At 40.5% G+C, this 17,215-nt stretch overlaps 1 protein-coding gene across 6 annotated transcripts in view; it reads left to right on the top strand.

Annotated features, from left to right (window-relative positions):
• The window catches only part of KIAA1328, a 181,711-nt gene that overhangs the window by 159,236 nt on the left and 5,260 nt on the right, over window positions 1-17,215 (top strand). Inside the window, exon 11 of one of the 6 annotated variants that reach the window (XM_015277303.4) lies at window positions 2,686-2,722. The exons of the other annotated variants lie outside the window; for them this stretch is intronic. Coding sequence (XP_015132789.1) covers window positions 2,686-2,701 — 16 coding nt within the window. The 3' untranslated portion in view covers window positions 2,702-2,722. Of the gene's footprint in view, window positions 1-2,685; window positions 2,723-17,215 lie in introns of those variants that run through there. 6 annotated transcript variants of the gene reach the window in all.

Genomic DNA, 17,215 nt, shown 5'->3' with positions numbered 1-17,215 from the left:
GCAAAGGGATTAATGTTAATTAGCAACTGTTGGCTGTAATTGTCACCCTCATTAAAATGCAGAATTATGTATTTCTTAGTTATAAATAACCTTTCTAATTGTACTTGATGTATGCCAGTTTAATCAAAAAGTACACTTGCAAACAGGTAGATATTTGCATTAATCTAGCAATGGATCTTTCAGTCTCTTTTGATCGTCTTTTATTCCAAAGTTGAGTAGTTGGGGGAGGTCTATTACAGCTACGTATTCTTTACACATTTTTTTATTCAGCTGTGTGGATCTGACAGGATTCTGTATTAAAATGGGGGGAAATGTCTTCTGGGAATGCTCAGCGCAACAGCAAACATGTCAGTTTTGAAGCAGTTGGCAAGGTTTCCATCATTCAGTGGTGTGACAATAAGTTGATTGTAGTTTGAAAGTAATAATAAGCAAAGCAAAATAGACTACAAATCATTTTGTGAAGCTAACTGAACTTCTTAGGTCTGTTTCTTACCTTCATTTTCATTGTTACCTTAATTACTTTTTGCACTTCTTTTCCCTCATTGCTTTTGCAGGTTCTCAAATGCCTTGTTAAATCTTACACAAAGGTCGGTTTGTTGGATGTGATTCTCATTTGTACTTGTAATCACAACCATGAGAAGCTAGTCTGAAAATGCTCAGTATTTGCAGTTTCATTCTGTGTCTTGCTTTGCCCCTTTGTACAAAAAATACCCCAAAAAAACAAACAAAAAATACCCCATAGTCTTCTGACTGTTGCTTTTTTTCTTCCACTGGAACTCCGAGTGCTCTGTGCTGTAGCTTTTAAACATTTTCCAGGAACTGCTGTCATGGCAGTTTCTGCAGAGCTTGACAAATTAAGACCAATCTTGGTTACTCTCTTATGACTCTGTAAGGAACTGTTCTGCATGATTCCCTTGCTAGCACTGCATTCACTTCTCCTTCAAAAGAGAACTCTGTTTTTTCATTTTGTTTTGTTTCTTATATTCATTTCCTTTTTTTTTTTTTTTAAAGGAACTGAATAATAATAACATATTCAAAATAGTCACACCCAACCATTCTCCCACAATATGGCTCTGTCATTCTTCCACTGCACTGCTTCTGTGCTTATCCACTTTCTCTCCTTCTTTTGCCTGCCTGGAATATTCAGGCTGTAAACTCCTCAGGGCAGGATCCCGACACAGTGAATCTCTGTGCTTGGTTGGTCCACATAATAACGATGATTAACTGTGATGCTAGTATAGTTAGGGTAGAATTCATCTTGCTTATCTCGAGACAACTGAGCTAGTTACCCCCAGCTCATTTTATGGCCGATGACTTATTTTAGGATCAGTTAAATCACCTTTTGGTGATGCCTGTCTTCCTGCAGACTGTAAAATAAGCCTGGAGTAACATGCACTGACATCTTATTCCTCTTATAGCTGAATATGTGGAACTAAAAATAAGTTGTTTGTCATTTATGTGTTGATTATGTATTGGAGGCAAATGCAGGGTTAACCTATGTGCTGCATGGTCTGTGCCTTGGTTATTAATACAATTTTAATACGTGTGTTATAAATCAAAGGGCTTAGGTACTGAGAGCTCTGGGAGAGGGAGCGCAGGTGTACAGCATCCTCCTCAGTGGCACACGAGCTTGTGATATGATAACGTGTTCAATAAAAATTCTTGCATCTCTGTTGCTTAAGAACATTAACCAACACTTCATACTGTTAGATGTGCCCCATTTCCAGGACTGGTTTTAATGTACCTTTTTTTTTTTTTCTTTTTCTTCATTATATTCTAATTCTCTGCCTCAGTGAAGACCTCCAGCTCTTGTTTTTTTGTACCATGAACAGTGTAGTATTGTCATCTCATTAATTGTCCTTTCTCTAGCCCACTTATGAATGCATTAAAGAGTTCAGGCCCTAACAGATTTCTGTGGTGCTCTGTGGGTGACCTCCCTGGCCACTTTCCAGTGGACCAGTTTTAATGTTATCTGTTTATTTCTCATCTTTGAAACAGTTATCTAACCATTAATGGATTTTCCTCTTAGCTTACGACAACTTTCGAGTCATTGGTGGTAGATCTGCTGAAAACCTTTGGTACTGTAGATAGATTTCATAAACTCTATTTTTCTTCTCCAGTTGCATAATAATTTCACAGATCTAGTAGATATTTTCCATGGACTATGATTAAATATACTTTTCACCAATAGATCAAGTTTGTATTGTGGAAGTTTCTTTACTATAGTTCCTATCAATCTGCTTGTTCTAATCACCAACCTTCTTCATTTTTATATTTGTGTATTACTGCGGATCATTTTAAAAATAAACCTTACATTTGCCAATTCTCACTGGCTCTCAACTGAGGCAGTTTTAGGCAACTATGTCATAGTTAGCACCTTACTGTTAATAGTGGAGCTATTTCACCCCTAGACTCCCTCAGAAGTTTGAATGCATAGCAGCTGATCCCAGCTGCTTACTATCGTTCGTTCTGTTGATTTGTTCTGTAATGTATTTATATGACACCTTCACTTGTGATAAGTCATCCACCACGTCCTCTTTGGCATCAGAAACTTCATGGTGAACAGCCTTTTCTACTGTGGCTCTGTCACTCACTCTTAGTCCTATGTAAGTTTACTTCCTCTAGGCTTTAGCTGATACTTAGACTTCCTATTTTTGTGAATCTCTGCTTTTCATTGAATCTTAGAATCATGAAGGCATAGAGAATCCTGAGCTGGAAGGAGCCTGCAAAGATCATAGAGTCCACCTCCCACCGCCTGGTCACCCCCATGCTGTAGCAAGGAGATTGTTAAAGTCAGTTTGCAGGTCTTTGCTGCAGCTGACAGCTCCAATTACTGCTGCAAGGTGTGACTTTTATTCTCTTCCTAGAACACACTTTGTTTTCAAAAACACATGCTATTACATATTGGTAATTTAGGTTTTGGCATGCCATCACTGTAGCAATAAAGTTATCTCCTCAACTTTTCGATAATCTTGAAGGATTTGGGTTTTTTTGTTTGTGTGGGTTTTTTGTTTGTTTTTTTTTTTCCACTTCAGATTTCATTATAGATACTGATAAGGTTTAGCATATAAATTTCTTATTACGACTTACTTCCAGTTCCTCTGTAATTTAGGGTCATGTATAATAATTTTGATCTGTTTTGTGTTGCTTATGAGGTTGTACTTCATTTATGACCCTCCGCAAGAAAAAAGGCAAAATTATTTCTTGTACTCTGATTGTGTTGGGGAGAAATAATTTGAAAACACGGTGGAAAATTAAGCATTCACTGACCATAAATAGTCCTGTACAAAGTTATCTCTGTCTGTTTTAGTAGCAGTGCCTTAAGTATTGTTTCTCTCCTTCTTCATAACCATAAGCTTTAGAGACATTTGTTTTGATATGTACAGCTGGAAAGCTGAGTGAGAAATTTGCTTTCAAAGTTTCTTTTTCTGTTAAAAAAATAAATAAATAATCATAACAAAAAAGACATTCTGGAGTACTAATATATAATTTATGTATTTAAAATCTTTTAAGTGAGATTCCCAGAGCCTCTAATGCCATTGTACTTTTAACTTTCATTTTTGCTTCATCTGCATTGAATCATCTTATACTGCTTAAAACAGAAATTGAGTTTATTGAAACATTTCAGTTCTGATTATTTTTTAATAAAGATGAAGAAGTCTAACCTAATGAAATCACTGGAATGAAATGAGAAAATTTTTTAAAAAAATTAATAAGCTGGAGACCTAAAGATTTTATTAAGTCGCATTTGGGTGTATGTTTCTCTGTGTGTCCTGCCCTGGATCAGCAGGGTGAGAAACGCGCCGTTATCAGGAATGACCTCTGCACCATCGTGTGGACTTTTCCTGCTCCATTTCCAGAAGCGTGAGTGGCACACACCCCTCATTACCAGCAGTACTTGTGTGTGTGCCTCTGACCATGAGATCGTGCTTGGAGATGAAGCTGCAGAGCTGAATGCAGATTTTATTTTTTCCCCCCACAGTTCAGACCTATAAATACATTTTGTTGAATGCACGCACATCTGTCAGTCTACCAGGTATCTGTGAAACATCATAATGTACAAGCAGCTTTATGATTTATGAGTTTGCAGGCTTTTTCATACTCTTGGAAATGAAATGCTTCCTGCTCCATGCAGATTATCTGATAATTCGGTGTTGCAGTGTGTAGGTATATGGCTTTCTTTGCAAGTCTCCAGTCTGATGTATGAAGTTCTTTTGTTGTGTCCATGCCCCTGTATGTGGATCTGCCAGGGAACTGTACAGGCCCCATTTCTGTTCCCATGACCTTGTCCTTTCCAAATAGTCCGCACTGTTCCAGCGCTGCTTTTCCCTTTTTCACTCTATGAGATGAAGCAATTCCTAGAAGGACTTTAGCAGTGCTCCAGCTGCTGCTCATCCCAGCTTGACTCTGCTAATTGCTCTGTGCATCCCTGCTCCTATCCATATGCTTGGAATTTGGAGCCTGCACATCCGCCTCGTTCAAAGGCAGCAAGCTGATCTAGTGAGAGAGATGTCCTCTCCCTCTCCCTTCCTTGCCAAGCTCAAATCCCTTTCAGTCTTTTCCCTATCTCCTGTTGGCATCTCAGCTCCTAGATTTCTAGGTGTGAGAAAGAAGTGTGCTTTCTTTACCTGAGCCTGCAGTGACAGCTCGATATGGCTGTGATGAGCAACGTGAGGAGGGTCTGGATCACCACAACGCGTAGCCCTCTCGTAATTACCACACAGTCCCCTTGCTTTCTCTCCTCCTGTTTTGTTACGAACTTTTTAGCAGCAGGCCGTTCCTACCCGCGCACAAACCGTAACATCGCATGACTTCACTCAAACCAGAAGGTTTTTGTGCCAAGGTTGTAACGTTGTATCATTACTTCATTGTATCTGTGTGAAAATTTTAATTTCACGCCCTGCGGACTTCACTGTCTCTGTGCTCTCTACTTGTGTTGTTGCATAGAAGGGTAAGTCCCTGGGTCACATTCATTTTGCAGCGTGCTCCTTTTTATTCCTCTTTATTTTTTAAAGCAAGAGTTCTGTTTCCTTGGAGAGATCTTGCTGTAAAGTTAGCTGGAGATTTCTGCCAGAAAAATATTTGCAAGCTTGCAGTGCGGATACTAACCACATCTTCACTAAGTTTCTTAATGTGTGGATATGGATGTTCCTAAATATTTACATATTTATATACATATTTATACGGGGTTGTGTGCTTACACTATGATGCATTTGTACATGAATAGATTCAAGTGATTCGGTAAAGTATGTGGGGAAGGGAGCAAAACCCCGTATTTAAATACATCATCATGTTTCTCATGCAGCCAGTTTGATTTTACTGAATTGCAAATCTTTCTGTGCAGAAGCCCTTGGTTAATGCATGGGTTAGTTTATGGGGCTTTGCAGTTGCAGGCACTGGCAGTTTAAGCTTCCTCGGTTGCACGGTGCCTGTACTATATGGGCAAATCAGAGTTCAGTCCTCAACAGTCCATCCTTGGTATTCTCTCATACACTGTCCTGAGGTTTAATATGTTTAAGAAGGGAAAAATAGACCACTACAAAGTCATAGAATGGCTCCGGGGATCATCTAATCCAGCTGCTTGCTCAGAGCAGGGTCAGCTTGTGTTTCAGCTTGCACCCATTACCTCTCCTTATACTGAGAAGAAACTGGCTCTGCTTTCTTTCCCCAGCTAATCAAGTATTTGTAGGCACGGTACGATCACCCTGAGTTGCCTTTGCTCCAGGCTGAGTAGTCGGAGCTCTCTCAGGCATTCTTTGCATGCCACGTACTCCAACCCCTCAATTGCCTTTTTCTAAATATTAAACTTTGCTCTTTACAACTCCCTGAAAGGAGGTTGTGAAGAGGTGCGGGTCAGCCTCTTCTCCCATGTAGCAGTGATAGGATGAGATGTGATGATGGCCTCAAGTTGTGTTAGGGTAAGAGTTCAGGTTGGATATTAGGAAAAATGTCTTCCTAGAAAGAGTGGTGAGGCATTGGCACAGGCTGCCTGGGGAGATGTGGAGTCACCATCCCTGGAGGTGTCCAAGAACCATGGAGATGTGGCTCTGAGGGACGTGGCTTAATGGCATGGTGGGGATGGGCTGATGGTTGGACTGGAAGAACTTAGTGGTCTTTCCAACCTTAAAGATTCTATGATTGTATTCGGGTTTTTGTCCAGTTCCTTTTCTGCAAGGCTGCCTTTAAGCCAGTCAGCCCTGGCATGTACCGGTGCCAGGGGTTATTCCTCCCCAGGTGCAGGACTTTGTATTTCCCATGGCTGAATGCTATGAGATGCTTGTTGGACTATTTCTCCTGCCAGCTGAGGTCTCTCTCTGAATGCTTTCTTGCCCTTCTCAGCCTTTCATTTATTCAGGATGATACAGAAACTTAGTATTAGTCCTATGAGCCACTAAGCGCCCAGCCTTATTTTGTGGTGTATCAATGACGTTATGTAGTTTCTGACAGAAGCGTGGACTATCCACAGGTGTATGGTTATCGAAAAGTAATCCTGCAGAGCCCGAGATCATCTTTGCTACTTACTGCTGGGAATGAACAAACTAAAATTTCACTTCCCTGCCCATCTGTTCAGCAACCAAAAGTAGGTAATTTATCTCAGTGGGACGCCTACCACCTGTGTAAAGTTTTTGAAAGAGGTTGTTAGCTTGTGATGACTACGGCCAAGGGACACCAGGCCTGAGTACCTCGTAGTCTGTGCTTTACTGCTGGCTTTTTCTGTAGGGTGCCTTCTAACTCAGCACTTGCACAGTGTCAAGCCTATTGAGTGCCCGTGTCCCTATCAAGCTCACAAAGACGCCACCCGCTTTGCCACGCGGCATGCACTTGTGCCAGCTGTGTGCAACTCTGTGCCAACGGTCACCCCTCTTTGACATGCTGAACCAGGCACCACCACCACACTGCGCTTTTTTTACAGCTGTTTTATCTCAGTGGCTTCTCTTGAATTATGTATCCTCATCTTTGATGTATGAAATCTCAGCTGATTTAGAGATTACCCCTGAGAGTTGAGAAGCGCACCTGGAAATGAATGGAGCATCAGATAGTCCCAACCCTTCCACTGCAGAGCAGGAGGTTTAACAGTGCAAAGCAGGAGGTTTTACAGCAATTGGATACTGGAATACAATTTTTATGGGAGTGTTGTCTCATCATGTATGGTCTGCACCCAAGCAATCAATACATTAGGATGCTGAGAATTCAAGCTCAGTTGGAATGTTTGCTCACAGGAAAAATGGAATGAATGTGATTTAAGAAAGAGCTGGTGTGTAAGGAGGATGTGGGGGGTTCTGTTTGGGGTAGACACCAAGGGTTTCATTAGATAAAGGACCCAAAATTACGTGTGCCTCTCACTTGGAGGTGAGCAGAACAGTGCCAGTGAATGCAAATCTGACTGGAAAGCAGTTGCTGTCTGATGTGAGGCGTCTGAGTACGTGATGAAGGAAAAAGAAGCTACTGAGCGTAAACTGCAAATATAATGTCAGCACAATACAGAACCACAGGGCATGTAAAACTTAACCGCTGTACCCTATAAAGCATACTGAAGTTTCTTCAGAAGGAGTTGTGGTCACTCTGCTCCCAGCAGAGATTAGACTTCAGGTGAACTGCAGGTTTCTATTAATTTCTTGTATCCTAACATAACTGTCGTAAAAGGTTATGCCAGTTGCTATGCCATTACAATTAATGAAGTCATAGCAATTAAGAGCCCAGAGCAACAAGCAGAGCCCAGGTTTGTGGTGTAGTCTGGCCAGAAGACGGGCTTTTTGCAAGCCCATTCTTGTCCAGAGAATGTCCATTCTCTGTATTTTTGACAATTACTGTACTTCAAATTTAAATTCCTCTGGATTTTTTTGGCAGCTTCAGCCCCATTAGCTTCTCATCATACTACCTGGTGAAGTGCCCTTTTCCTCCTGGGTCTCCTGCACCCAGCTCATGACCAGAGAAGACCAGGACACTCTATTTTCTGCTAAATGTGCTTTTTAAAGTCAAGTATCTGACCGTTCACTTTCTACTCACTACTTGGTTACTTCTATCCTTTCTTTTTTTCTCCCTGTTCCCCACCAAGGGACTGCCAGCGCAAGCACAGGGATATCACCCATGGATCAGGAGCTGGAAGATGTTTGCATTTACCTCTGGAGTGCAATTCTGACTGATGGGTTCTTATCAGGGTTGCCAAGTCCATCCATCCAATTGTCTATTTCTGTTTTGAACGCCAAGCAACCATAAAGTTGAAAACCACGTTATATTTTTGGAATCTGAAATTTCAGACAATGCATTTATGAATTATTTATGGGAAATGTGTTTTCAGTAATGTGTGGCATAAAATGGAATGAATGCGTATCCATACTTGCCCTGAACTCTGCAAAGTGCATGCTAATAAACAGAATGATAACCTACCATCACTTTTGCCCTGTAAGATTTACAGTGCAAGCACTTTTTTTGTGTGGTTTAATTCAAGTCAGTTTGTCAACTTAAAGCTCTAGTGTTTTGTTTTAAAGTACAACTTGGTGAGTGATTTCCTATTACTTAAAGAAATCTAACTGCTTTTTTCTCCCTTTTTCAACCAGAGTTAGTGTCTGTAAATTTTTCTAGTCATGCTGGCATAAAGCCACGCTAAGTTATGCTTTAATTCACAATTAGAAGGCAGTGGCAACTGTGCAGAGCAGCAAACCTCTCATTTAAAATGGCCATTATACAAGATCATGATTCTTCAGAATGATTACGATATTGAAGAATAATTAAGATATCTGTAGATTTTCAGTCATTTAGAAGTTCTGGGCTTATTTAATTTTTTCAAACCTCCCTGAGAAAGCTTTTTCCGTAATGACAGCCATACAGGACTCTATATTATCACAACTCGGTGTTTACTGGTATCTGAATTGTCTAATGGTAACTTGTTTTCACTGATACAGCTGACAGGGCAGAGATAATTAAGAAACAAAAGAATTTGAGTGCTGGATTTTGCTATTAAACACTCCATGCCACAGCAGAAGAAATTAAGCTGACAAGCAGGAGGCAAAGAATAATACAGATCCACTGGAAGAGTTGGTGTTTAGGTACAGCAATTGACTGTGTATAAAATATTTCACCAAGATAGAAGGAAAAAAGAAAAGGAAAAGGTAAAATAAATAATTTCCAAGCATTCACTGAGGCATCTCATTTCCAAGGTGTAGAATAGAGGTTTTGCAGTACCTATTCATCCTGACACAACAAATTGCAGCAGACAGGGAAGTAGCCCAGCCCCAGTGAGCCAGTGCCAGAACTTCCATTGGCTTCCATAGGGTCACGATTCCACCCCAATATATACTTAAAACTACCACAGCCCTGATTTTGCTCCTCTGCTCAATGAGGTTTTAAATCTTGCACAGCTAGTAGCAGTTCTTGCCACAATGCTTAGAAAGTCAATGAAAGCTCACAGTTCAGTAACTAAATGACAAAGTAAGAAACTTTGGAATCATAAAATGGTTATAAATGCTTGACCTAAAACTCTGCAGATCTTCCAGTGACTGTACAATTGAAGCAAAAAGTTGATTTATTATCTGGCAAGCTGGGAATTTGGACTGAGCTTGTGAAGAAAGGCAGATAGCCAATCCATGTAAATGATTATGGAGTTTGCAAGCTGATTTTTTTTTCATTCTTTCCCCCTGAGCCATGCCCCTTTAAATTATTTTTTAAAAAGTTATTTAGTACCTACAAAGTACCTGCAAAGTTCTAGCCTCCGTATGGGGCATTTTCCGTGCTATTCTGTCCTAGCTTTGCTGAAAGCACAGTAGGAAAAAGAGATGAAACATGAAAAAGAAATCAAAACCAAGGAGCAAGACCTGGAATGGTAGAGTAGAGGTGCAGAATTGCATTGTACCATACATATGCAAACCCTTTGTCAGGGGCTTTAGCGTATTATAAAAGAAAAAGCACAATTTTAAAGATGACTCATTGAATTAGAGCTTGCTTTGAGGGGAAAAATGCTTGGGGCCAAACTTGTAAGAGCGAAAAAAAAAATGAGAAAAAAGGCTGTTAAGGCAGGAGAAGTAGGGGGATGAGGTATCGCAGAAAATATGATGACAGCTTAGTTTTGGCCCATAACAATAAAGGGTGAAGATCTTGCTGGAGATACGCTGTGATGACAGAGTGCTTAAAGGGAATAAAAGCTAAGCATGCTCTGAAGTGCAAAGTTATTATGTAATATCAGGGCAGAATCAGGGCCTCCAGTGCTGAACATAGACTGAGGTTCATTTTCTGATCTGAAGAGCTTTCAGACTTGATGAGACAGAAATGGGTGTGTGGGAGGGGAGAGAAGGACAATACAAACAGAGTGATTGCAGAGGTGGTTGTTAAACTCCATGGTAGTTCCATGGTTCTGTAATTTCTTTCTTTTATACTAAAACTTCATTCTAAATTATTCTTCTGTCACTAGCAGATATGATTTAAAAGGTTTCTTTACTTCCCAGCACTCAAGTCTTTGTTCACTCTCCCTCTTCCAGAATTATTACAACCTCAGTTATGCCAATTCAGCTGCCTGCAGCTATGCCTTAAAAGAAACGGTCTGTGTTTTTTGTTGTTTTTTTTTAAGTACTAAAAGCACACAGAGACAAAAACAATAAAGCAGTCCTTTCAGTTTGACAGGTTGGTAACATGGCAGCAGAGCCTGAGTGAAAGTCCGGTGAAAAAATAACGTAAAGGGCTGAATTACCAGGAGTAAAAAGGCAGGGGAACTGAGGGTTGGGAGCACTGAGGCAGACTGTGGAAAGGTGAGGAAAGCAGGTGTTAGTCTCTGACTAGTGGTAAGTGAAAATGACCTGTTTAGCGATGAGGAATGAGAGCAGCAGTAACCATTATTTCAGTAATAACAGCCGGTTGGATGTTATCATAGGTGAAGCCAGGGTGAAAACTGCAAAAGAAAAATCTCTTATCAGCTCTGACTTAGGACAAAAGTTTGAGATGCTGATGTGGAACTCAGTATCCTGTAGCACACCGTCTCTGCTTGGTGTATGAAAGACAGGGTTAATCCAGCAGTGCTCAGCCTCCTTAAAGACCAGGTCCTCTTCAGCTCTTTACTACCGTCCCGTAATGCTGCTGTGTGCAGCTTATTTTGGTTAGTGAGGATGTATGTCGGTACCAAATGACGCTGCTTTTCTCCATGTTCTCCCATGCAAGGGCTGTAATCTCTGATACCATTTGCCCGAAGATGTAGGGATAATAGTAACCCCACAAAATGAGGCGTTCTTTTCACTGATTTGCAGGTCTTACAGCATACAGCAATTTGTTACACTGCAGCTTGTCACACTAATTAGGAGAGGCACAAGAGCCATGAAATGGCTGCAAAAAGGCCATTGTCATCTGAGGCATTGTGTGACTGGTGGAGAGAGCTGGCTTTTGTTCTTACGTGTAACCACACCGAGGGAATGCGGTGCTGGTCTCTGGGTGATGGCTTGCTGGAAATATACCGACAGAGGTAGGAGGAGAGTGGCAAAGTCTGTTGCTGTGCTAGAGGTATTGATTTATGAGAGAAGATTAAAAGACGTGTGGCTCAGATAAATGTTGACTGAGACTGGAACAGAGGGGAGGAATGTAATGTTATTCAAATACTTAAAGAGTATTTGCACCAAAATTGGAGATGGCTTGTAGTGTGAAACTGGGAGGAAGATAAAACCTCTTTGGCTATCTGTAGCTGAGTATCAGAAACGTGTTCATGTAGTGTGTTCTTGTTTGCATTGCATAGATTTTCCTCCTACCAACTCCAAAGCAAAAATTCTTGCAACTCTCTGCCCTTTTGACCACTTACTCTTACAAGTGGTTGTGGAATAGGACCCCCTAATCCTCTCCAAGGTCCTGTAGGTTATGCTGTAGCCTATAAATAAGTAATAGTGGTAATGATAGTGTGAGATATATTTGACTGTGGAATGGACTCCCAAGGAGAATAGCAAGGGGCTGATTGTTAGCAAAAAGTGTTAGGAAGCACACTGTAGGGAATTGTTCTCCGTCAGCGGGGAGATGGCTAGATGATCTAATAAGTCTTTTCCTTCTCTAGGTTATGATTCTGTGAAAACTGCCTCAGAGAATTCTTTAAAGTCTCTGATACCATAAGCTCTCTATTATGTGGGTGTGGGTTTTACAGCACTCCAGGAGGCTTTTGCTGAGGACATTGTAAATATATTCTGTTTTACATTGTGTGATGTATTTTAAATAAAAGACTTAGATCTTTTTTTAATTGCTTTGAACTATTCTTCAGTCTGATCTTTTTCTTTAAGAACTGAGAAACTTTGAGATACTTTCGGAAAATACAGACCCATTGTAGGCAACCTGGAGTTGTCCCAACCTGGAGTTGTTTTAGATACATACAGCACTGCTTAATTTGCCTCCTCCTGTTTCCCATGGTGAAGTGTCAACTCTGAGTCCCAACCCACATGAACGTCAAATGAGAATCTCAGGCTAACTGGCACAGTCCCTTTGTCTCTGATTCCTTGTTTAATCTTTTTCATCCTCTTGATGTTTTAGGCTCGAAGAGCCTTCACTTGCACTTCACTGTATTCATTTTTGGGAGGTTTCAGCATCTTGAGAAGTCAATACAAGGGATTATCCCCCAGAGTGTTATTTGGTCACTAAAGATCAGATCACGTGAAAGGCAAGGTCCCCTATCTTGGCTTGTGGGCTTTCAGGGCATGACTGCAAAATCAGTTTATCTTTTCAGCTTTCGTTTGCTATCCAACTAGTTTCTGGTGTTCATTGCTATGTTCAGCTCAGGCTTGCTGGGCCAAATAGCATGCTGGCTAAAACCTGGATTATACTCTGTATATCAGGGAGGAAGAGAAGAAAGAATGAAACATCAGGTAAGACCTCTGCATCATGAAACAGAAAATCTAGTGACACAAAGAGGATCCACTGAACATAATATGTTTTGATTCTCAAAAGGCTGTTGCCAAGACTCAACAACAGAGCATCCAGGTTTATGCAGGATTAGGGGAAACTCCTTCTATATTTACTGGTGTTTTTTTGATAGCATGCAAAGGGACTTAATGTTTATTTTTCATGATGCAGAAGAGTTGGTAGCAGGGTGTCTCAGTGTCAGAATGGTTCTTCATCAGTAACTTGGAGCAAGAGATGAACAGTGAAATATTCCAGATAACCTAATGTTTGTAGATGGGTAACCTAATGTCCGTGGAGTTCTTTCAAGTAGTCAGATGTCATGTATGTGGCAAGAAACTCCAAAAAAGCATCAACATTGATTGGCAGAAAGGTAATTTACATAGGGAAGAGCTGTCAACAGTGTGCTTATTTGATACTGAGCTCAAGACCTGTTTTTTTTTTTTTTTTTACCATTTGTGAAGTCAAAGGCTCCACAGAGCTTCACAAAAGCTTGTAGGTACACAGGCCTTGGTGTACTTGCACTTTGAGTACTTTTGGTCTCTGCCTCTCAAGAAAGAGATAGTGGTCGCTAGAAAAGATGCATAGGACAATTAAGGTGATCAAGGGGATGGAACAACTACTGCACAAAGAGGGACTGAAAAGCTGTTGACACTGGATAGGAAAAGACTGAATGAGAATACTGACAAAGTTTGCAAAATAGTGAAGGTGAGGGATAAATTTAAAGAGGAACTGTTGTTCATCAGATGCTATCACATAACTGCAGTCAATCCTTAAAAAGCACTCAGTGAAACTAGAGGACGAGCAAGAGGGTGTCTTTCCATAGTAGCGAACATCTTGTGCTTGCTGTCACAGGATATTGCAGAAGCTGGAGGATGAAAAATAAATCGGACAGATTTGTGAACAACACATTGTTGCAATGACAGCCAGGAATGTAATGTCTATCATCCCTAGTGTGACAATTGTGGACACAAGAATAAAGATGGCAGAAAGCAGCTGGGACTCTTGAATATGGGTAGATCTCAGCCTTTATTCTATAGAGCTTGGTTTAGCTTCTGGATGGGCAAGGAGTCATTACAGCTAGTGTTTTCCATAGGACCTCACACTGTATTGCTAGTGTGTTGTCTTCAGGTTTTCAGGTCATTTGACCACCGAGGCCATTTTCTTATCTACATATGTATTGTCTGCTGTGGAAGCTGCTTTTATTTGCCCTGTTTGTTCTAATCAAGTAGGGATTTGACATTTGCTTTATAATAGCAATAAGCCTGATTTCCTTTTCTGTAAAATGGGTCTTTTCCCTACCCCTTGAATGTGTTTTTAGCTGTATTTAGCATTTGTAAAATGCTTGGAGGCAGATGATGTTTTATGAATACAAAATAGTGTTGGGCTTTGTACTTGGGCACAATACTGTACCGTAATTCAAAGGCAGTTCATGTAACATTAGTAAATCACTTTGAACTTTATGTTGAAAATATAAGCAGTAGTATAAAAATAAACCTTTTTATTTCCTCTGGTATATACAGTTAAATAAAGTAAGCCTATATAGCTACTAATCTCCAAAACCGTATTGCCAGTATGCTTTGTTGAAATGCCATCACCTTGCGGAAGAGACATTCTGTGTTTTGTACACATTTATGGTTGAAGAATAAATTTTCAGAGACTGTAAATGAAAAGATATCTCTGAACATAGTGATCAAATAATATCTGACAGTGCTTGTTTAAAGAAATATACACATATCTCACTGCCAGAGTATTTATGACTCTAATAAGTTCAGTTATTTTGCCTCCTGGGGAAATTCCTGCTCCTCCAAATATCAAGCTTGTTTGGTGTTGTGCTGTTTTTACAGGAAGGAGCGAATGATATTATTAGTTAGATGGGACTGCACAACGTGGAAATACAATAGTGTGGCTTAAAAATTGAACAGCACGTAAGAAATATATTTTACCAGCAATGGGAAATAGACAAATATTAAAAATTCAGTGGCGTATCCCAAAAGTCTAAACAAATGAACAAACATCTCTGTTGAGCTGACTGATGCCAATGTGCTCTGATGTTCCCTTCAAAAACACCATTTTCACTAATATTCTGATCATCAACTGCATTCTGTGTGCTGTTTTGCATAACCTGACCATTCTGTAGGTACCGTGCGTTGTAGGACCACTGCTTCTGATTGCCTCATGTTTTTTTTTTAAATAGAATGCTAAATGGCTTCAGGTGATTTCTCAGCAACCATCCTGGGAATAAGTGGACTTACGGTTCCCAGAGCAACGGCCACATTTGTGTGTTTGTCATAAGGATGTGAGAGCTTTCCTTCCCATTCAGATCTGAAGCGCGGCACAAAGGACGACGCACCTGTAGATGCTCAGAGCGCCGTCTCCCTGCTGCACAGGCAGTGAAGCAGAAATGCGGTGGAAGGAAAGGTTTGGCCCAGTGCCAACCTGTGTTTATTTTATTTTATTTATTTTTTTTGTACTGTTTTCTTCTTTAAAACCTGAAAACACTTGGAGAGCTGCTCTGAACCCCAGCGCTTTCTGACGTTTCCTGTTACCTTAGCGATGGACAGCAGAACTCTTATACATCGAGTGTTTGCAGACTTTACTAGATACTTGCTTAATTAGAAGCTAATGCTGAAAGTTTGCAGCATAATTTCCTGAAGTACTTCAGCAGCTGAGGAGACAAATTTCCAGAAACCCGTATTAATTGTACACAGGAGATTAGGAGAGTACTGTAGTCGTGCTGTGCAGTGCCTGACCAGGACACAGCTCTGCACTGGCACAGCTACAATGGGTTGATCCTTGTGCTACCTGTCTCTCAGACAGGTTGGGCACCTCCATGCTGCCCTGCATGGAGCTTTATTTGGGGTTTTACTTTGTATATTAAAAAGAAAGGTCAATTTTCTTCACTGGGAGAAGAGGTTCAGCACTCACCTTGGTCTGTTCTCTTTGCATCTGTTGCTACCCTCTTTGTATGGTCCTGCCTTCACCATGCTCTGTGCACCCACTGTTCGTGTTCCCTCTCCTGGTGGAATTTATGAAGACTGGTTAGGACTATTTTCTCCAAAGCCTAGCAGCTATATAACTTCTAACCCAAGCTTACAGACTTTCACAGACTTTATTATCCCATGATGAAACATACAAATTTTCAAGTTTATGACAGTTACATGAAAAAATGCACATGGGAGAAGTGCCAAAGCCAGGCTTAGAAAAGGTGTTGTTTTCCAGTTTGTTGTGATGTACTCGCTGACTTTCCAGTAAACTGGGAAATATAGCAAAAAGGTAAAGACAGACTGGATTGTCACTGTTTTTGAAGGGACAGTTGCCTGACTCATTTCCATGCTGCTGAGAGGGCAAAACCTACAAAAGAAAATGTACGTAAGCATCTAGCACTGATAGGACGTTTGGTTGTTTGGTTGAGCATCCATACATGAGGAATTCCTGTATCTAGCTTAATGTCTGGTGCTGGTACTTCTGCAAAGCATACAGGATTTTTTCCTCTCTGGGAAGCATGAAGAGCACAGGGACACTCCTGGCTGTTAATTTCCATTAAAAAAGCACTTGGTATTCACGAACCAAGTTTGCCAGAGCAGTTTTTATGTTTGAAACGTTCTGACTTTTGGGTGCCTGGTGCTGCTGCTTTGACCTCACTGACTCTACGAAGTGTGATCTTAATCTGTTTTTACTTACTCATTTATTCAGATCACGGAAAGAATGCATATGCAGTTTTTAGAGAAAGTTTTGTTTCAGGAGTTGGGCATTCAGGCTGTGTCTCTTTAAATGTTTGGATACAAATAAATGGAGAGAAAATTGTCTTTGCAAGCTTCAAACCATTCTAGGTCTACTCGGTTGCCTCCAGCCAGATGCTGTTTGATGTTGCCTAGACAAACTAGGGCAAGCCATTATCATTGGATTAAACACTAAATACCTGCAAGGAGCATTCTCTTTATCAGATAGAGCTCTGTTAGCAGAGTTCATTCACTTTATTGCATATATAACTGTGGTGTCAAATAGACTGATTTACAACACCTGGTCTTTTACATAATCTTCAGTATTTGCTGCTCTTGTAATCTGCCAAATCATTTAGCCTTCCTGATAGCAGAAATGCTGTAAAACTTAGATAAACTTGCAGAAGAAATGAACTCCAAGGCACTGCTGAAATCTAGGGCCTGCACGTTTACTATAAATGCACTGGCTGGTTTGGTTTCTCCCTACCTAATCTGTGATTAAATGTGGCTGCTGGAGAAATTGAAATTTTATGATAGCACTACAGTCAGAGGAGATAAGCATTTGTATGCTAGACTAGATTAATCTAAAAAGTTTTAGGTGTGGCTAATGAAACCAGTGTATGTGTTAACTGGTTTTCTTT

The sequence above is a fragment of the Gallus gallus genome, chromosome Z (genome assembly GCF_016699485.2).
Source record: "Gallus gallus isolate bGalGal1 chromosome Z, bGalGal1.mat.broiler.GRCg7b, whole genome shotgun sequence".
Lineage (NCBI taxonomy): Eukaryota > Metazoa > Chordata > Aves > Galliformes > Phasianidae > Gallus > Gallus gallus.
The sequence above is the reverse complement of the archived record's forward strand: the minus strand, read 5'-3'. Positions and strand labels throughout refer to the sequence as shown.